The sequence below is a fragment of the Rhinoderma darwinii genome, chromosome 3 (genome assembly GCF_050947455.1).
Source record: "Rhinoderma darwinii isolate aRhiDar2 chromosome 3, aRhiDar2.hap1, whole genome shotgun sequence".
In the NCBI taxonomy this organism is placed as follows: domain Eukaryota; kingdom Metazoa; phylum Chordata; class Amphibia; order Anura; family Rhinodermatidae; genus Rhinoderma; species Rhinoderma darwinii.
Window position 1 is genome coordinate 384,972,300 of NC_134689.1, and position 14,738 is coordinate 384,987,037.

The following is a 14,738-nucleotide window of genomic DNA, read 5'->3' on the forward strand; positions in this document are numbered from 1 at the left end:
TGCGTGGCATGGAGGCGATCAGCCTGTGGCACTGCTGAGGTGTTATCAATGCTGCGTGGCATGGAGGCGGTCAGCCTGTGGCACTGCTGAGGTGTCATCAATGTGGTGTGGCATGGGGGCGATCAGCCTGTGGCACTGCTGAGGTGTCATCAATGCTGCGTGGCATGGAGGCGATCAGCCTGGGGCACTGCTGAGGTTTCATCAATGCTGAGTGGCATGGGGGCGGTCAGCCTGTGGCACTGCTGAGGTGTCATCAATGCGGCGTGGCATGGAGGCAATCAGCCTGTGGCACTGCTGAGGTGTCATCAATGCTGCGTGGCATGGAGGCGGTCAGCCTGTGGCCCTGCTGAGGTGTCATCAATGCTGCGTGGCATGGAGGCGGTCAGCCTGTGGCCCTGCTGAGGTGTCATCAATGCGGTGTGGCATGGAGGCGATCAGCCTGGGGCACTGCTGAGGTTTCATCAATGCTGAGTGGCATGGGGGCGGTCAGCCTGTGGCACTGCTGAGGTGTCATCAATGCGGCGTGGCATGGAGGCAATCAGCCTGTGGCACTGCTGAGGTGTCATCAATGCTGCGTGGCATGGAGGCGGTCAGCCTGTGGCCCTGCTGAGGTGTCATCAATGCTGCGTGGCATGGAGGCGGTCAGCCTGTGGCCCTGCTGAGGTGTCATCAATGCGGTGTGGCATGGAGGCGGTCAGCCTGTGGCACTGCTGAGGTGTCATCAATGCGGTGTGGCATGGAGGCGATCAGCCTGGGGCACTGCTGAGGTTTCATCAATGCGGCGTGGCATGGGGGCGGTCAGCCTGTGGCACTGCTGAGGTGTTATCAATGCTGTGTGGCATGGGGGCGATCAGCCTGTGGCACTGCTGAGGTGTCATCAATGCTGCGTGGCATGGAGGCGATCAGCCTGTGGTCCTGCTGAGGTGTCATCAATGCGGTGTGGCATGGGGGCGGTCAGCCTGTGGCACTGCTGAGGTGTCATCAATGCGGCGTGGCATGGAGGCGATCAGCCTGTGGCACTGCTGAGGTGTTATCAATGCTGCGTGGCATGGAGGCGATCAGCCTGTGGGACTGCTGAGGTGTTATCAATGCTGCGTGGCATGGGGGCGGTCAGCCTGTGGCACTGCTGAGGTGTCATCAATGCTGCGTGGCATGGAGGCGATCAGCCTGTGGCACTGCTGAGGTGTTCTCAATGCTGCGTGGCATGGAGGCGATCAGCCTGTGGCACTGCTGAGGTGTCATCAATGCGGCGTGGCATTGAGGCGGTCAGCCTGTGGCCCTGCTGAGGTGTTATCAATGCTGCGTGGCATGTAGGCGATCAGCCTGTGGCCCTGCTGAGGTGTTATCAATGCGGTGTGGCATGGAGGCGATCAGCCTGTGGCACTGCTGAGGTGTTATCAATGCGGTGTGGCATGGAGGCGATCAGCCTGTGGCACTGCTGAGGTGTCATCAATGCGGTGTGGCATGGGGGCGGTCAGCCTGTGGCACTGCTGAGGTGTCATCAATGCGGCGTGGCATGGAGGCGATCAGCCTGTGGCACTGCTGAGGTGTTATCAATGCTGTGTGGCATGGAGGCGATTAGCCTGTGGCCCTGCTGAGGTGTCATCAATGCGGCGTGGCATGGAGGCGATCAGCCTGTGGCACTGCTGAGGTGTCATCAATGTGGCGTGGCATGGGGGCGATCATCCTGTGGCACTGCTGAGGTGTTATGGAGGCCCGGGTTGCTTTGATAGCGGCCTTCAGCTCGTCTGCATTGTTGGGTCTGGGGTCTCATCTTCCTCATGACAATATCCGGTAGATTCTCTATGGGGTTTAGATCAGGCGAGTTTGCTGGCCAATCAAGCACAGTGATACTGTGGTTATAAAACCAGGTATTGGTACTTTTGGCAGTGCGGCAGGTGCCAAGTCCTGCTGGAAAATGAAATCGGTATTCTCATAAAGCTGTCAGCAGAGGGAAGCATGAAGTGCTGGACAATGTCCTAGACGCTGCGCTGACTCTGGACTTGATATAACACATGAGCTTCACTTTTTGAATTACTGAAATAAATTAACTTTTTGATATTCCAATTCATTGAGAAGGACGTGTGTGTGTGTGTGTGTGTGTGTGTGTGTGTGTGTGTGTGTGTGTGTGTGTGTGTGTGTGTGTGTGTGTGTGTGTGTGTGTGTGTTGGCCATTTTTAGCATATGTTAGTTAAACAGCCATAACTTTTCACTTTTTGGGCTAGTAACGTGATTTTTGTAAACATTTTTTTTAACAATGCCGATTTAATTTCTTAGAATTTTTAGACACTATTTCTGCATTTTTAGGCTTCTAGTTTGAAAGATTAGAACCTATCCACAGAGTATATACATGTGTCATTTTACATAGTCATTTCCCCATGTAACACGACTGTGCTCCTTATATCTATTACACTTAAAAAGAGAACATGGAGTCTATAAGTCAAGAGATAAAACGTAGATTTTATTTCACAAATTCTAAAAAATCAGTACATAAACTGTTTAAAAATAAATAATCACAGATGACAGAAAAGGACTGCCAAAAAATTAGACAATTATCGTGAGAGGGTTCACATAACAATCATATTTCCACATATACGTTGGTATACAATATCATGAAAAAGTGCAAAGTGAATATTTGACCATTTAAATGTCTAGTTGTTGAGATAGAACTGCCCTGTTACCAGCCTCCACAGGAAATCTAATAGAAACCCCCCTACCACTATTCCATTATACTCCATATACTATTTATAAAGTGCTAAGTGCAAAAAAGAGGAGTATACGGAGAGTACACAGGCAGTTGTTAGGACATACCTAAGTATGCCCTAACAGGAAATATGATAAGACAGCCCTGGGGTCCTTCAATGGACCCTGGGCTGTCTGCCCATATATGGTCTGGCCCTCAATCGTGTCACAGGGATTCCTGTGATGCGATCCAAGGGGCATCCCCCCTTCTCACTTCCTCTTGAATGCTGCGTTCAGCTTTGATCGCAGCATTCAGGGGAATAACGGCAGAGATGAGAGGTTTCTCTGATCTCCGCCATTATAGAGCAGGGCTGCAGCTGTGTAATATAACCATTGCCCCGCTCCTGACATTAGACGCGCGCAGTCAGCATGAGGTGATCCGGCCGGCGCTGCACTAATGAGCGGCGGTTCATGCACGGAGGACAGAACATGGCGGTGTTTTGCACAGCGCCCGCCATGTTCTGTCTTCAGTGCCGTCGCTCATTAGTGCAGCGCCAGCCACATCACCTCATCCTGACCGCGCGCACATGTCAGGACTCAGGAGCGGGGCAGTGGCTGAATTACACAGCCGCAGCCCCGCTCTCATACATTCATGTGTTACTATACTGAGCTGGGCGGCCGCACAGCTCCGTATCGAAATACATGAAATAACGGTATCGAACCGTTTGGGGATGCAGAGTAACGAAACAGTATCGACAGTCAGGTTACACTGTCTCAGGGAATGATTTTTTTTTTCATCATGTTTTTAAATTGTCACATTATTTGCTCACATCCTCAGGTGACCGGCTGTGCTGTGCATCATGGAAGACGTGCCAGGACACTCAGACCAGGACTCTGATGCCGGGAGTGAAGAGGTCCTGACTCCTGCAGAGCTCATTAGCAAGCTGGAGGAGGTGAGAATATAGAGAAATATTGGAAGATGAGGGTTAGGATACAAAAGGCGTCCTGGCCACCCTATCGTGCTCGGTCTGTCTTTTCTGCATGCACTGTACGGAGTAATACCATCTGCTTTAGTATAGGTGTGATCTAAAACTACAAACACGCCTCAATCAGGTGAATCTGTAGGAGGGATCACCACTGTAGGTAACGCAATGCAAAAGGCACAACTTCTTGATTCAACTTCTTTACTGTAAATAACACGTACAGGAACTTCTCTTCTGTGGAGCAGACAGGAATTCTTAGGTTGGAGACTTCGATCCCGCTGGAAGTCCCCCAGAGAGAGGTCGTGCCTGAACCCACGTTGCCAGGCTTGGCTACGATCACGCCGCTGTCAGTCACGGTGGGAGCTACCCACTACTGTCAGCCTACCCTTGGGTAAGAGTCACACTCTCGGCCCGTGGGTCGCGTCGTGGGAATCAGTGGACTATCCGTACCTACTGGCACCGCCACGGGTCCTTGCGGAGCTATCCGCTACCTTTCGTGACAAACCCTCTCTCTCCTCAGTCGGCGGTCCGAACGTCGGACACACCTAAGACGCAACTGAACAGGTGAGGTTGACACTACCATTTGCACAAGTCCATTTAATAGGCCAATAAGTCCCGTCAACCCGACCGTTCCTTCTGTCTGCACCTCTTCCAACAATATTCTCCAATAACCGTTCAAAACATTTCTTACAGGTGGTGATTACAGAAGTTATACACTCTTGGGGTAAACGCAGGGACACCGGCACGGGTAATGAGATAGCGTGACTGATCTTGGGCCTAGCTCAGGCTAAGTCGTCTGTCACTTTAACCCCTTCCCAACATTTGCCGTATGGGTACGCCATGGAAAGCCATGACTTACCGCAAATTGCCGTATCCATACGCCAAATGTTTGGAACCGGCTCAGAAGCTGAGCCGGTGCCATCATCGCCGGATCTCAGCGGTATCTTACAGCTGACATCCAGCTGTAATGGCGGGGACCGAAATTAGCTTCGATCCCCGCCATTAACCCCTTAAGTGCAGCGCTCAAACGCGATCGCTGCACTTAAGGTGTTTGCAGCTCATCAGAAGCTTCCGGTGGCTGCAATGGCAACTGGAGGCCTAATACTGGCCTCCCGGTCTGCCTAGCACGGAAGCCGTTCCAGATCCACCCGGCGGCGGAGCCTGATCGGCTTCCGTAGCCGCCAGCAAGATGGCTCAGGAGATGATCCAGCGTCATCCACGGTGGAAGTCAGCTGTATGCTACAGCTGACATCCACCTGTAACGGCAGGAACCGGAGCTAGCTCCGATCCCTGCAATTAACCCCTTCGATGCAGCAATCGAAAGCGATTGCTGCATCTTCGCGGTTGTTAGCAGATCGCCAGCCCTGACAGGCAATCAGGACTGGTGACTGCTGCTATGGCAACAGGAGACACAATGGCCTCCTGCTCTGGCATTACAGAAGCCGATTAGGCCCCGTCGGAAGGCGAAGCCTAATCAGCTTGCTGTCAGTGAATAACTGACAGATCTAATACATTGCACTACGTAGGTAGTGCAATGTATCAGAAAAAACCATCAGACAGCTGGTCCTTCAAGTCCCCTAGTGGGACTTGGAAAAAAGTGTAAAAAAACATAAGTTTGAAAACAATAAAAGTTTCAAGTAATAAAATAAAACACAATCCCCCTTTTTCTCTTATCAAGTCCTTTTTTATACGTATTTGGTATCGCCGCGACCGTAACGACCTGAGGTATCAAAATTGTATATTTATTGCACGCAGTGAACAGCGTAAAAAAAAAAAACTGTAAAAAACTATACCAGAATTTCTGTTTTTTAGTCACTTTGCCCTACAAATATTGGACTAAAAAGTGATCAAAAAGTCGCACGTATCCAAAAATGGTACCTATAAAAACTATAGCTCGTCTCGCAAAAAACAAGCCCTCATACAGCTCCGTGAACGAAAAAATGAAAAAGTTATGGTTCTCACAACTTGGCGACGGAAAAAAATACATTCTTTTTACAAAAGTAATTTTATTGTGCAAAAAGTTGTAAAACTTAAAAAAGTCCTATAAATTAGGTATCGCCGGAATCGTACTGACCCGCAGAATAAAGTTAACATATAATTTATAACGCATGGTGAACGCTGTATAAAAAAAACGAAAAAACCTATGCCAGAATTGCGTTTTTTTGTTTACCTGGCCTCCCAAAAAATAGGATGTAAGGTGAGCAAAAAGTTGCATGTACCCCAAAATGGTACCGATAATTACAACTCGTCCCGCAAAAACCAGCCCTCATACCGCTACGTCTATGAAAAAATAAAATTCGTTATGGCTCCAATAAGTCAGGAAATAAAAAATATGCAGTTGTGCCCGAGGGGAACATTTCTTCTGTTTCAAGAGGCGATTTATCAAGGACCTAAAATTAGGGAACCAGGAAGGGGAGAGCCCAAACATATCCGCTGGAAGCGAGGGTGCCCGTATTATACCAGGACAACAATTTCCCAGCAAAATTCCCCAAACTGCAAAGGTGCGCAGTGTGGACCAAAATGGGGAATAAGGAAGGACCATTTATTAGTGAGACACCGGCCTGTGCAGAAAGGATTCCACATCTATGGATTATTTCTTTTTTTACCCCATTATTATACCACCTGACTATGCCCCTGATATACTCCACCCCGCTTACATGTACCCCCACATTATAAATGGAAACACCAGCAATACTCAAACAAAACTACCAAGCCAAATCCGCTCTCCAAAAGTCAAATGGCGCTCCCTCCGCTCTGAACCCTACAATGTGCACAAACCGCAGTTTCCTTCCAGATATATGGCATCGTGATACCCGGGAGAACCCTTTTAACAATTTTTGGGGTGTGTGTCTCCAGTGGCTTAAGCTGGGCACGACATATTTGCCACTGAAATGGCATATCTGGGGAAAAATAGACATTTTTAATTTGCACCATCCGCAGTGCATTCATTTATGGAAAAGTCCTGTGGGGTGAAAATGCTCACTACACCCCTTAATAAATGCCTTGAGGGGTGCAGTTTCCATAATGGGGTCACTTCTCAGGGGTTTCTTTTATTATTTCACATCTGAGCCTCTGCAGTTGTGAACCAATACTTTGTAAATCGCCAAATTAGGCCTCAATTTTACATGGTACGCTTTCACTCCAGAGCCTGGTCGAATGTCCAGGCAAGAGATTAGTGCCCCATGTAGGGTGATTCTAAAACCGGGAAACACCGCATAATAATTAGATAGCTGTCTTGTTATTGTGGCACAAGCTGGGCACCACATATTGCTATATCTATGGAAAAAAAATCCCATTTTCACTCTGCAACATCGAGTGCACACTAATTTCTACAAAACACCTGTGGGGTTAACATGCTCACTACACCCCTAGGTAAATGCATTGAGGGGTGTAGTTTCCAAAATGGGGTCACTTCTGGGGGGTTTCGACTGTTTTGGTCCCACAGGCGCCCAGAAACCAATCCAGCAACATCTGCACTCCAAATGGCGCTCCTTCCCTTCTGAGCCCTGCCGTGTGCCCAAACAGCTGTTTATGACCACATATGGGGTATTGCCGTACTCGGGAGAAATTGCTTTACAAATGCTGGGGTTCTTTTTTTTTTTTTTTTCCTTTATTTGTGGAGAAAATGAAAAATTTGCGCTAAAGCTACGTCTTATTGAAGAAAAAGGATTGTTTTTATTTTCACTGCCCAATTCTAATAAATTCTATGAAACCTCTATGGGGTCAAAATGCTCACTACACCCCTAGATGAATTCCTCAAGAGGTGTAGTTTCCTAAATGGAGTCCCTTTTTGGGCGTTTTCGTTGTATTGTCCTCTCAGGGGCTTTGCAAATGTGACATGGCCTCCGCAAACCATTCCTGCTAAATGTGATCTCCAAAAGCCAAATAGCGCTCTTTTCCTTCTAAGGCTGGGTTCACACACACTATTTATGGACGTAATTCGGGCGTTTTGTCCCCGAATTACGTGCGAAAATGCGGCTCAAAAGCGTCGGCAAACATCTGTCCATTAATTTGAATGGGTCTTGCGATGTTCTGTGCCGACGGTCATTTTTTTTAAGACGCCCGCGTCAAAGAACTGCCTGTCACTTCTTCAGACTTAAATGGAGCCGTTTTCCATGGAAAAACAGCTCCAATTACGTCCGTAATGGACGCAGCGAAAGACGCCTGCACATGCCATTACGGCTGAAATTACGGAGCTGTTTTCTCCTGAAAACAGCACCGTAATTTCAGCCGTAACGGACGCTGCCGTGTGAACATACCCTAAGCCCTGCCGTATGTCCAAACAGCCGTTTATGACCACATGTGGGGTGTTGTTTTACTCGGGAGAAATTGCTCTACAAATTTTGCGGTGCTTTTTCTCCTTCAGTCCTTGTGGAAATGAGAAAAAAAAACGCTAAATCTACATTTTCTTTGAAAAAATGTAGAATTTAATTTTCACGGCCTACTTCCAATAATTTCTGTAAAAAAACCTGTGCGGTCAAAATGCTCACTACACCCCTAGATAATTTCCTTGAGGTGTGTAGATTCCTAAATGCGGTCACTTTTGGGGGATTTCCACTGTTTTGGCACCGCAAGAGCCCTTCAAAGCTGACATGGTGCCTAAAATATAGTGTAATAAAAATAAGGCCCCAAAATCCTCTAGGGGCTCTTTTGCTTCTGAGGCCGGTGCTTGAGTCCAGTAGCACGCTACGGCCACATGTGGGATATTTCCTAAAACTGCAGAACCTGGGCAATAAATATTGAGTTGCATTTCTCTGGTAAAACTTTCCGTGTTTATAAAGAAAATTGGATAAAAAATTTATTTCTGCAAAAAAATATGAAATTTGTAAATTTCACCTCTACTTTGCTTTAATTCCTGTGAAAAGTCTAAAGGGTTAAGACCTTTTCTAAATACTGTTTTGAATACTTTGAGGGGTGAAGTTTTTAAAATGGGGTGACTTTTTGGGGGTTTCTAATATATAAGGACCTCAAAGCCACTTCACAACTGAACTGGCCCCTGTAAAAATAGCCTTTTGAAATTTTCTTGAAAATGTGAGAAATTGCTGCTAAAGTTCTAAGCCTTGTAACGTCCTAGAAAAATAAAAGGATGTTCAAAAAATGATGGCAATCTAAAGTAGACATATGGGGGATGTTAATTAGCAACATTTTTGTGTGTTATAACTGCCTGTCTTACAAGCAGATACATTTAAGTTGAGAAAAATGCAAATCTTTGCAATTTTTCGCTAAATTTTGGTGTTTTTCACAATTAAATACTGAACATATCGAGCAAATTTTGCCAGTAACATAAAATCCAATGTGTCAAGAGAAAACAATCTCCGAATCGCTTGGATAGGTAAAAGCATTCCGGAGTTATTACCACATAAAGTGACACATGTCAGATTTGAAAAATGAGGCTCTGTCAGGAAGGTCAAAAGTGGCTAAAGGGAGAAGGGATTACGGATTAATCTATGCGCACTGTGGCTGTGTGTAATGAGGGACGTCCCTTCTGGGAAGAGTCACTGGTTATAACAAGGGCACAGGCACTTTCTCTAGGAAGGGATCTAGGATCCTGGTCAGGGGGGTTTATGTTGGCACACTCCGCTCGCGCTCCGGATGGTCCTCTGTCCTTTTGGATGGCTGCGGTGGACACACTCCGCTTCTGTCCTTCTGGGCTGCTATAGGGGCACACATGTTCTGGCAGACTCCTGCTTCACTGTGCATGCCAGCCAGCCCTCACGGTGGACCTCAATCACTTTCCGTCCGGACACCGGCTCTGCTGGCCTCTCTCTTCCCTGTACACTCCTGTGTACACTCTCTGCACAATGCTGCTCGTTCTCTCTCCCTCCAACCTTTCCCGCGCGCCTCTCACTCTTTCTTCCTCTCCGCTCTCACTCTCCCTGACTTCCGGTCCTCCTCCTCCTTTGCCATGTGTCGGCATCTCTTCACTTCCTCCTTCAACTCTCGCATCGCAAGCGTTTTCCTGCTTCCCCGCCAGAGAGCCTGTATCGTGGCTGTCGGCAGAGCAGCCGTTGTCATGACTACCAGGACGCTCCTCCCGGTTCAGGAACCACAGACCGGCCTGTGACCCTGCGTTGTCCCCCGGCAGGCAGGTAAGTCCACCACTTACAAATCACGGAGAACTCCTTAACCCCTTCCCGACCACCCAACGTAGATTAACGGGCTGCAGAGCTGGTCCTTGTGCCTGCAGCCCGTACATCTACGTGTGCGCCTAACAGAGCACACAGGCGCTCCCCGCAGCCCGGCATCTTCCAGTACAGGCTGCTACTAGTAGCCTTAGTACTGGGGAAAAACATTGGGTCGGATCACAGCGGTGATCCGATCCGATTAACCCCTTAATTGCGGCAGTCAATAGTGACCGCCGCATTTAAGTTGTTATAGCAACATCGGCACCCTGCTACGCGATTGCGGGGGCCGATTGCTATGGCAACCGGAAGCCTAACAAAGGCTTCGGGTCTGCCGTCTATTGAAGGCGATTGCGTCCTGCTAGAGGCAGGACCTAATATGCCTACTGTCAGTGTGAAACTGACAGGTATAATACCCTGCAATACATAAGTATTGCAGGGAATTATAACAACGATCCAACAATTGGATCTTCAAGTCCCTAGAAGGACTAAAAAAAAAAAAGTTACAAAAAATTTACAAAAGTAAAATGTCAAAATAATAAAATTTAAAAATTGCCTTTTTTCTCTTTTATAAAGTCTTTTATTATTAGAAAAAAATAAACTATGAATAATTGGTATCGCTGCATCCGTAACGGTGTGAACTATAAACATATAATGTAATTTATCCTGCACGGTGACCGCCATAAAAAAATAATTAAAAACTATACCAGAATCGCTATTTTTAGTCACTTCAGCTCTCAAATAATTTTCATAAATAGGGATCAAACAGTCGCTTGTACCCAAAAATTGTACCAATAGAAACTACAGTTTGTTCCGCAAACAACAAGCCCTCACACAGCTCTCTTGATAGAAAAATAAAAAAGTATTGGCTATTCGAATATGGCGACACAAAAACTAAATCATTTTTTTAAAAACGTGATTTTATCGTGCGAACACCATAAAACATTAAAAAAACCTTTATACATATGGTATCGCCGTAATCACATCGACCCGCAGAATAAATTAAATATGTAATTTATAGCGCACGGTGAACGCCGTAAATAAAAAGAATAAAAAACAATAGAAGTTTTGACGGCCTAATTACACTAAATTCAGCAAAAACCTATGGGATCAAAATGCTCACTATACCCCTAGACAAATTATTTTCAGGGCTGTAGTTTCCCAAATGGGGTCACGTCTGGGGGGTGTCCACTGTCTTGGTCCCTCAGGGGCTTTGCAAATGCGACATGACACCCGTAAACATGAGCTCCAAAAGCCAAATAGCGCTCCTTCGCTTCTGAGCCCTGCTGTGCGTCCAAACAGCCGTTTATTACCACATATGGGGTACTGCCGTAATCAGGAGAAATTGCTTTACAAATCTTGGGGTACTTTTTCTTCTTTATTGCTTGTAAAAATTTATAATTTCTAAGTTTTATTGTAAAAAATTTAGATTTTCATTTTTACGGACTAATTCCACAAAATTCAGCAGAAAAACCTGTGGGGTTAAAATGCTCACTATACCCCTTGATGAATTCTTTGAGGTGTGTAGTTTGCCAAATAGTGTCCTTTTGGGGGTGTTTCCACTGTTTTGGCCCCCCAAGACCTCTTCAAACCTGACAAGGTGCCTAAAATACACTCTAATAAAAAGGAGGCTCCAAAATCCACTAGGTGCTCCTTTGCTTCTGAGGCCGGTGCTTCAGTCCATTACCACACTAGGGCCACATGTTGGATATTTCTAAAAACTGCACAATCCGGGTAATATATATTGAGTTGCGTTTTTCAGGTAAAACCTTTTGTGTTACAGAAAAAAATGGATTAAAATGGATTTTCCGACAAAAAATTTTTTGTAAATGTCCCCTCTACTTTGCTTTAATTCCTGTGAAATACCTAAAGGGTTAAGAAACTTTCTAAATGCTGTATTGAATACTTTGAGGAGTGCAGTTTTTAGAATTGGGTGACTTATGGGGGTTTCTATATATAAAGCCCTCAAAGCTGCTTCAGATCTGAACTGTTCCCTATAAAAATAGGTTTTGGAAATTTTCTTGAAAATGTGAGAAATTGCAGCTAAAGTTCTAAGCCTTGTAACGTCCAAGAAAAATAAAATAATGTTCAAAAAACGATGCAAACATAAAGGAATATGGGAAATAATAACCATTTTGTGTGGTATTACTATCTGTCTTATAAGCAGATAAATTTAAAATTAGAAAAATCATAAATTTTGGTGTTTTTCACAAATAAGAAATGAATTTATTGACCAACTTTTTCCACTAGCCTAAAGTACAATCTCAGAATCGCTTGGATAGGCAAAAGCATTCCCACAAAAGCATTACCACATAAAGTGACACATGTCAGATTTGAAAAAAATGGGGCTGGTCCTGAAGGCCAAAATGAGCTTGGTCCTGAAAGGGTTAAAGGGAATGTGTCTCTAGAAAAACATTTTTTTTTTTAGTTAAACAATTATTTAAGTGATTACACATTGTTACATTGTTTTAATTTTTTCATAAGTCAGGAAATATAAATTAGAATCTAATTTATAATAACATTTCCATGTGCTGGCCACTAGAGGGAGCAGTTCCCAAAATTGCAGCATTGGCATGTGGTAAAGCAACCTCATTGCTTTATGCTGCAAATTTAGGGTAGACACACTCTCTCTAGGGTCCTTACACAATCCCCCCTCCCTTATTCTGGCTAGTGCCAGGAGAAGGAGGGGGTTGAATCTTCAAACCTCCTACACTGTGTGCCGCCATTTTCTGAGCACAGTGTAGGAGGATTAGATAAAGTGCTAATCAGACAGTATAACACGAACATAATGCACACATCACATACACGAACATAAATTACCTTCTGCCGCCTCCGCTCCTATTCCTTGCGCCTTCGCTTCCTTGAACATATGTCCGGAAGCCGCCATCTTACTGTCTGGCAGCGGCTTCCGGGCCACAAGAAAATGGCGCCAGATTTCGCTCTACGAACGAGCTTCGTTTTGGTCTGTGTGGGAGATGCATGCAGAGATGAAAAAAAAATGGCAGCCCCCATAGAGAAGTAAAAGTAAGAACAAAGAAAAAAAGCAATATGATAAAGGGAAGGTGTCATGATTTTTTTTTTTTTTTTTAACCCCTTAATGACCAGCCTATTTTAGACCTTAATGACCAGGCCATTTTTTAAGTTTTTCCATCGTCGCATTCCAAGATCTATAACCTTTTTATTTTTGCGTCGACATAGCTGTATGAGGTCTTTTTTTTTTGCGGGACAAGTTGTACTTTTTAATAGCACCATTTTGGGGGACATATTATTTATTGATTAACTTTTCCGAACTTTTATTTGGGGGGAAATAGAAAAAAACCTGAAATTTCGCCATTCTTTTTCGCATCTTAAATCTACGCCGTTTACCGTGTGATATAAATAACACAATAACTTTATTCAGCGGGTTGTTACGATTGCAATGATACTAAACTTGTATAGATTTTGTATGTTTTACTACTTTTACACAGTAAAAACGCTTTTTTTCAAAATTATTTGTTTTTGGGTCTCCATATTTGAAGAACCGTAACGTTTTTATTTTTTCGCCGATGCGGTTGTATGAGGGCTTTTTTTTTGCGGGACGACTTGTAGTTTTTATTGGTAGAATTTTGGAGTAGATGCGACTTTTTGATCACTTTTTATCACATTTTTTTAAAGTCAGGATTCACAGAAAACAGCAATTTTTCCATAGTTTTTTATTAAATTTTTTACGACGTTCACCGTGCGGGTTAAATAATGTAATAGATTTATAGTCGGGGTCGTTACGGACGCGGCGATACCAAATATGTGTAACTTTTTAACTTTATTTTGTTTTTTTAATAGTAAAGCATTTTGTAAGGGGAAAAAGTGGGTTTTTCATTTTTTCTCACATTTTTTTTTAAATTAACTTTATTAAACTTTTTTTTCACTTTTTTACTAGTCCCACTAGGGGACTATAATATGCGATTCTGCGATCGCATTTATAATACACTGCAATACTTTTGTATTGCAGTGTATTACTGCCTGTCCGTTTAACACGGACAGGCATCTGCTAGGTCATGCCTGCGGCATGATCTAGCAGGCATTCACTCCAGGCAGACCTGGGGGCCTTTATTAGACCCCCGGCTGCCATTGGAGACACAGACACTCGGCGATCGTGTCGGTGGGGGAGAGAGGGAGCTCCCTCCCTCTCTCCAAAACCACTCAGATGCGGTGCACGCTATTGAGCACCGCATCTGAGGGGTTAAACGGGTGAGATCGATACTAATATCGATCTCACCCGGCAGAGCAGGGACGCCCTCAGCTACCTCTGGCAGCTGAGAGCAGGGAGATTTGACAGTTCCCTGCTCTGTTTACTTATTCCGATGCCGCGACGTAAAAAGTCTATGGCATCGGAATAAGGCCCGTTAGTGACCGACGTAGAAACACGATGGGCCGGTCACTAACGGGTTAACCCGACATATGACATACAGTTACGTCATAGCCGGGAAGGGGAAGTATAGAGCGGGCTCACGCAGTAAACCCGCTCCATACGATGCCGGTGTCGGCTGTATGTTACAGCCGACACTTCAGAGTAACTAGCGGCATCGCGCTCGAGCGCGATCCCGCTAGTTTAACTAGTTAAATGCCGCGGTCAATACCGACCGCAGCATTTAAATCGTGAGAACGAGGGGGGCGACCCCCTCTAAAAGCTCATCGCGCCCCCCGCAAGGCAATCGCAGTGGGTGGGGCGATAGTTGCTATGAAGACCCCCAGGTCTTAAAAAAAAAAAATATATATATATTAAAAGTTCAAAAAACCCCCATTTTCCCCCTAGAGCATAGTAAATAAATAAATAAACATAATTGGTATCACCGCGTCCGTAAAAGTCTGAACTATTACAATAAATCATTATTTAACCCGCACGGTGAACACCATAAAAAAAATAATTTGTAAACGCCAGAATGTATATTTTTTGGTCACCTCATCTCCCACA

General features: G+C 45.2%; 1 protein-coding gene across 2 annotated transcripts in view; it reads left to right on the plus strand.

Annotated features, from left to right (window-relative positions):
* The window catches only part of GINS4 (GINS complex subunit 4), a 36,332-nt gene that overhangs the window by 459 nt on the left and 21,135 nt on the right, over nucleotides 1-14,738 (plus strand). For both annotated transcript variants that reach the window (XM_075858892.1, XM_075858891.1), the window contains exon 2: nucleotides 3,521-3,635. In XM_075858892.1, the coding sequence (XP_075715007.1) occupies nucleotides 3,543-3,635 (93 nt within the window). In that variant the 5' untranslated portion in view covers nucleotides 3,521-3,542. The remainder of the gene's footprint in view (nucleotides 1-3,520; nucleotides 3,636-14,738) is intronic.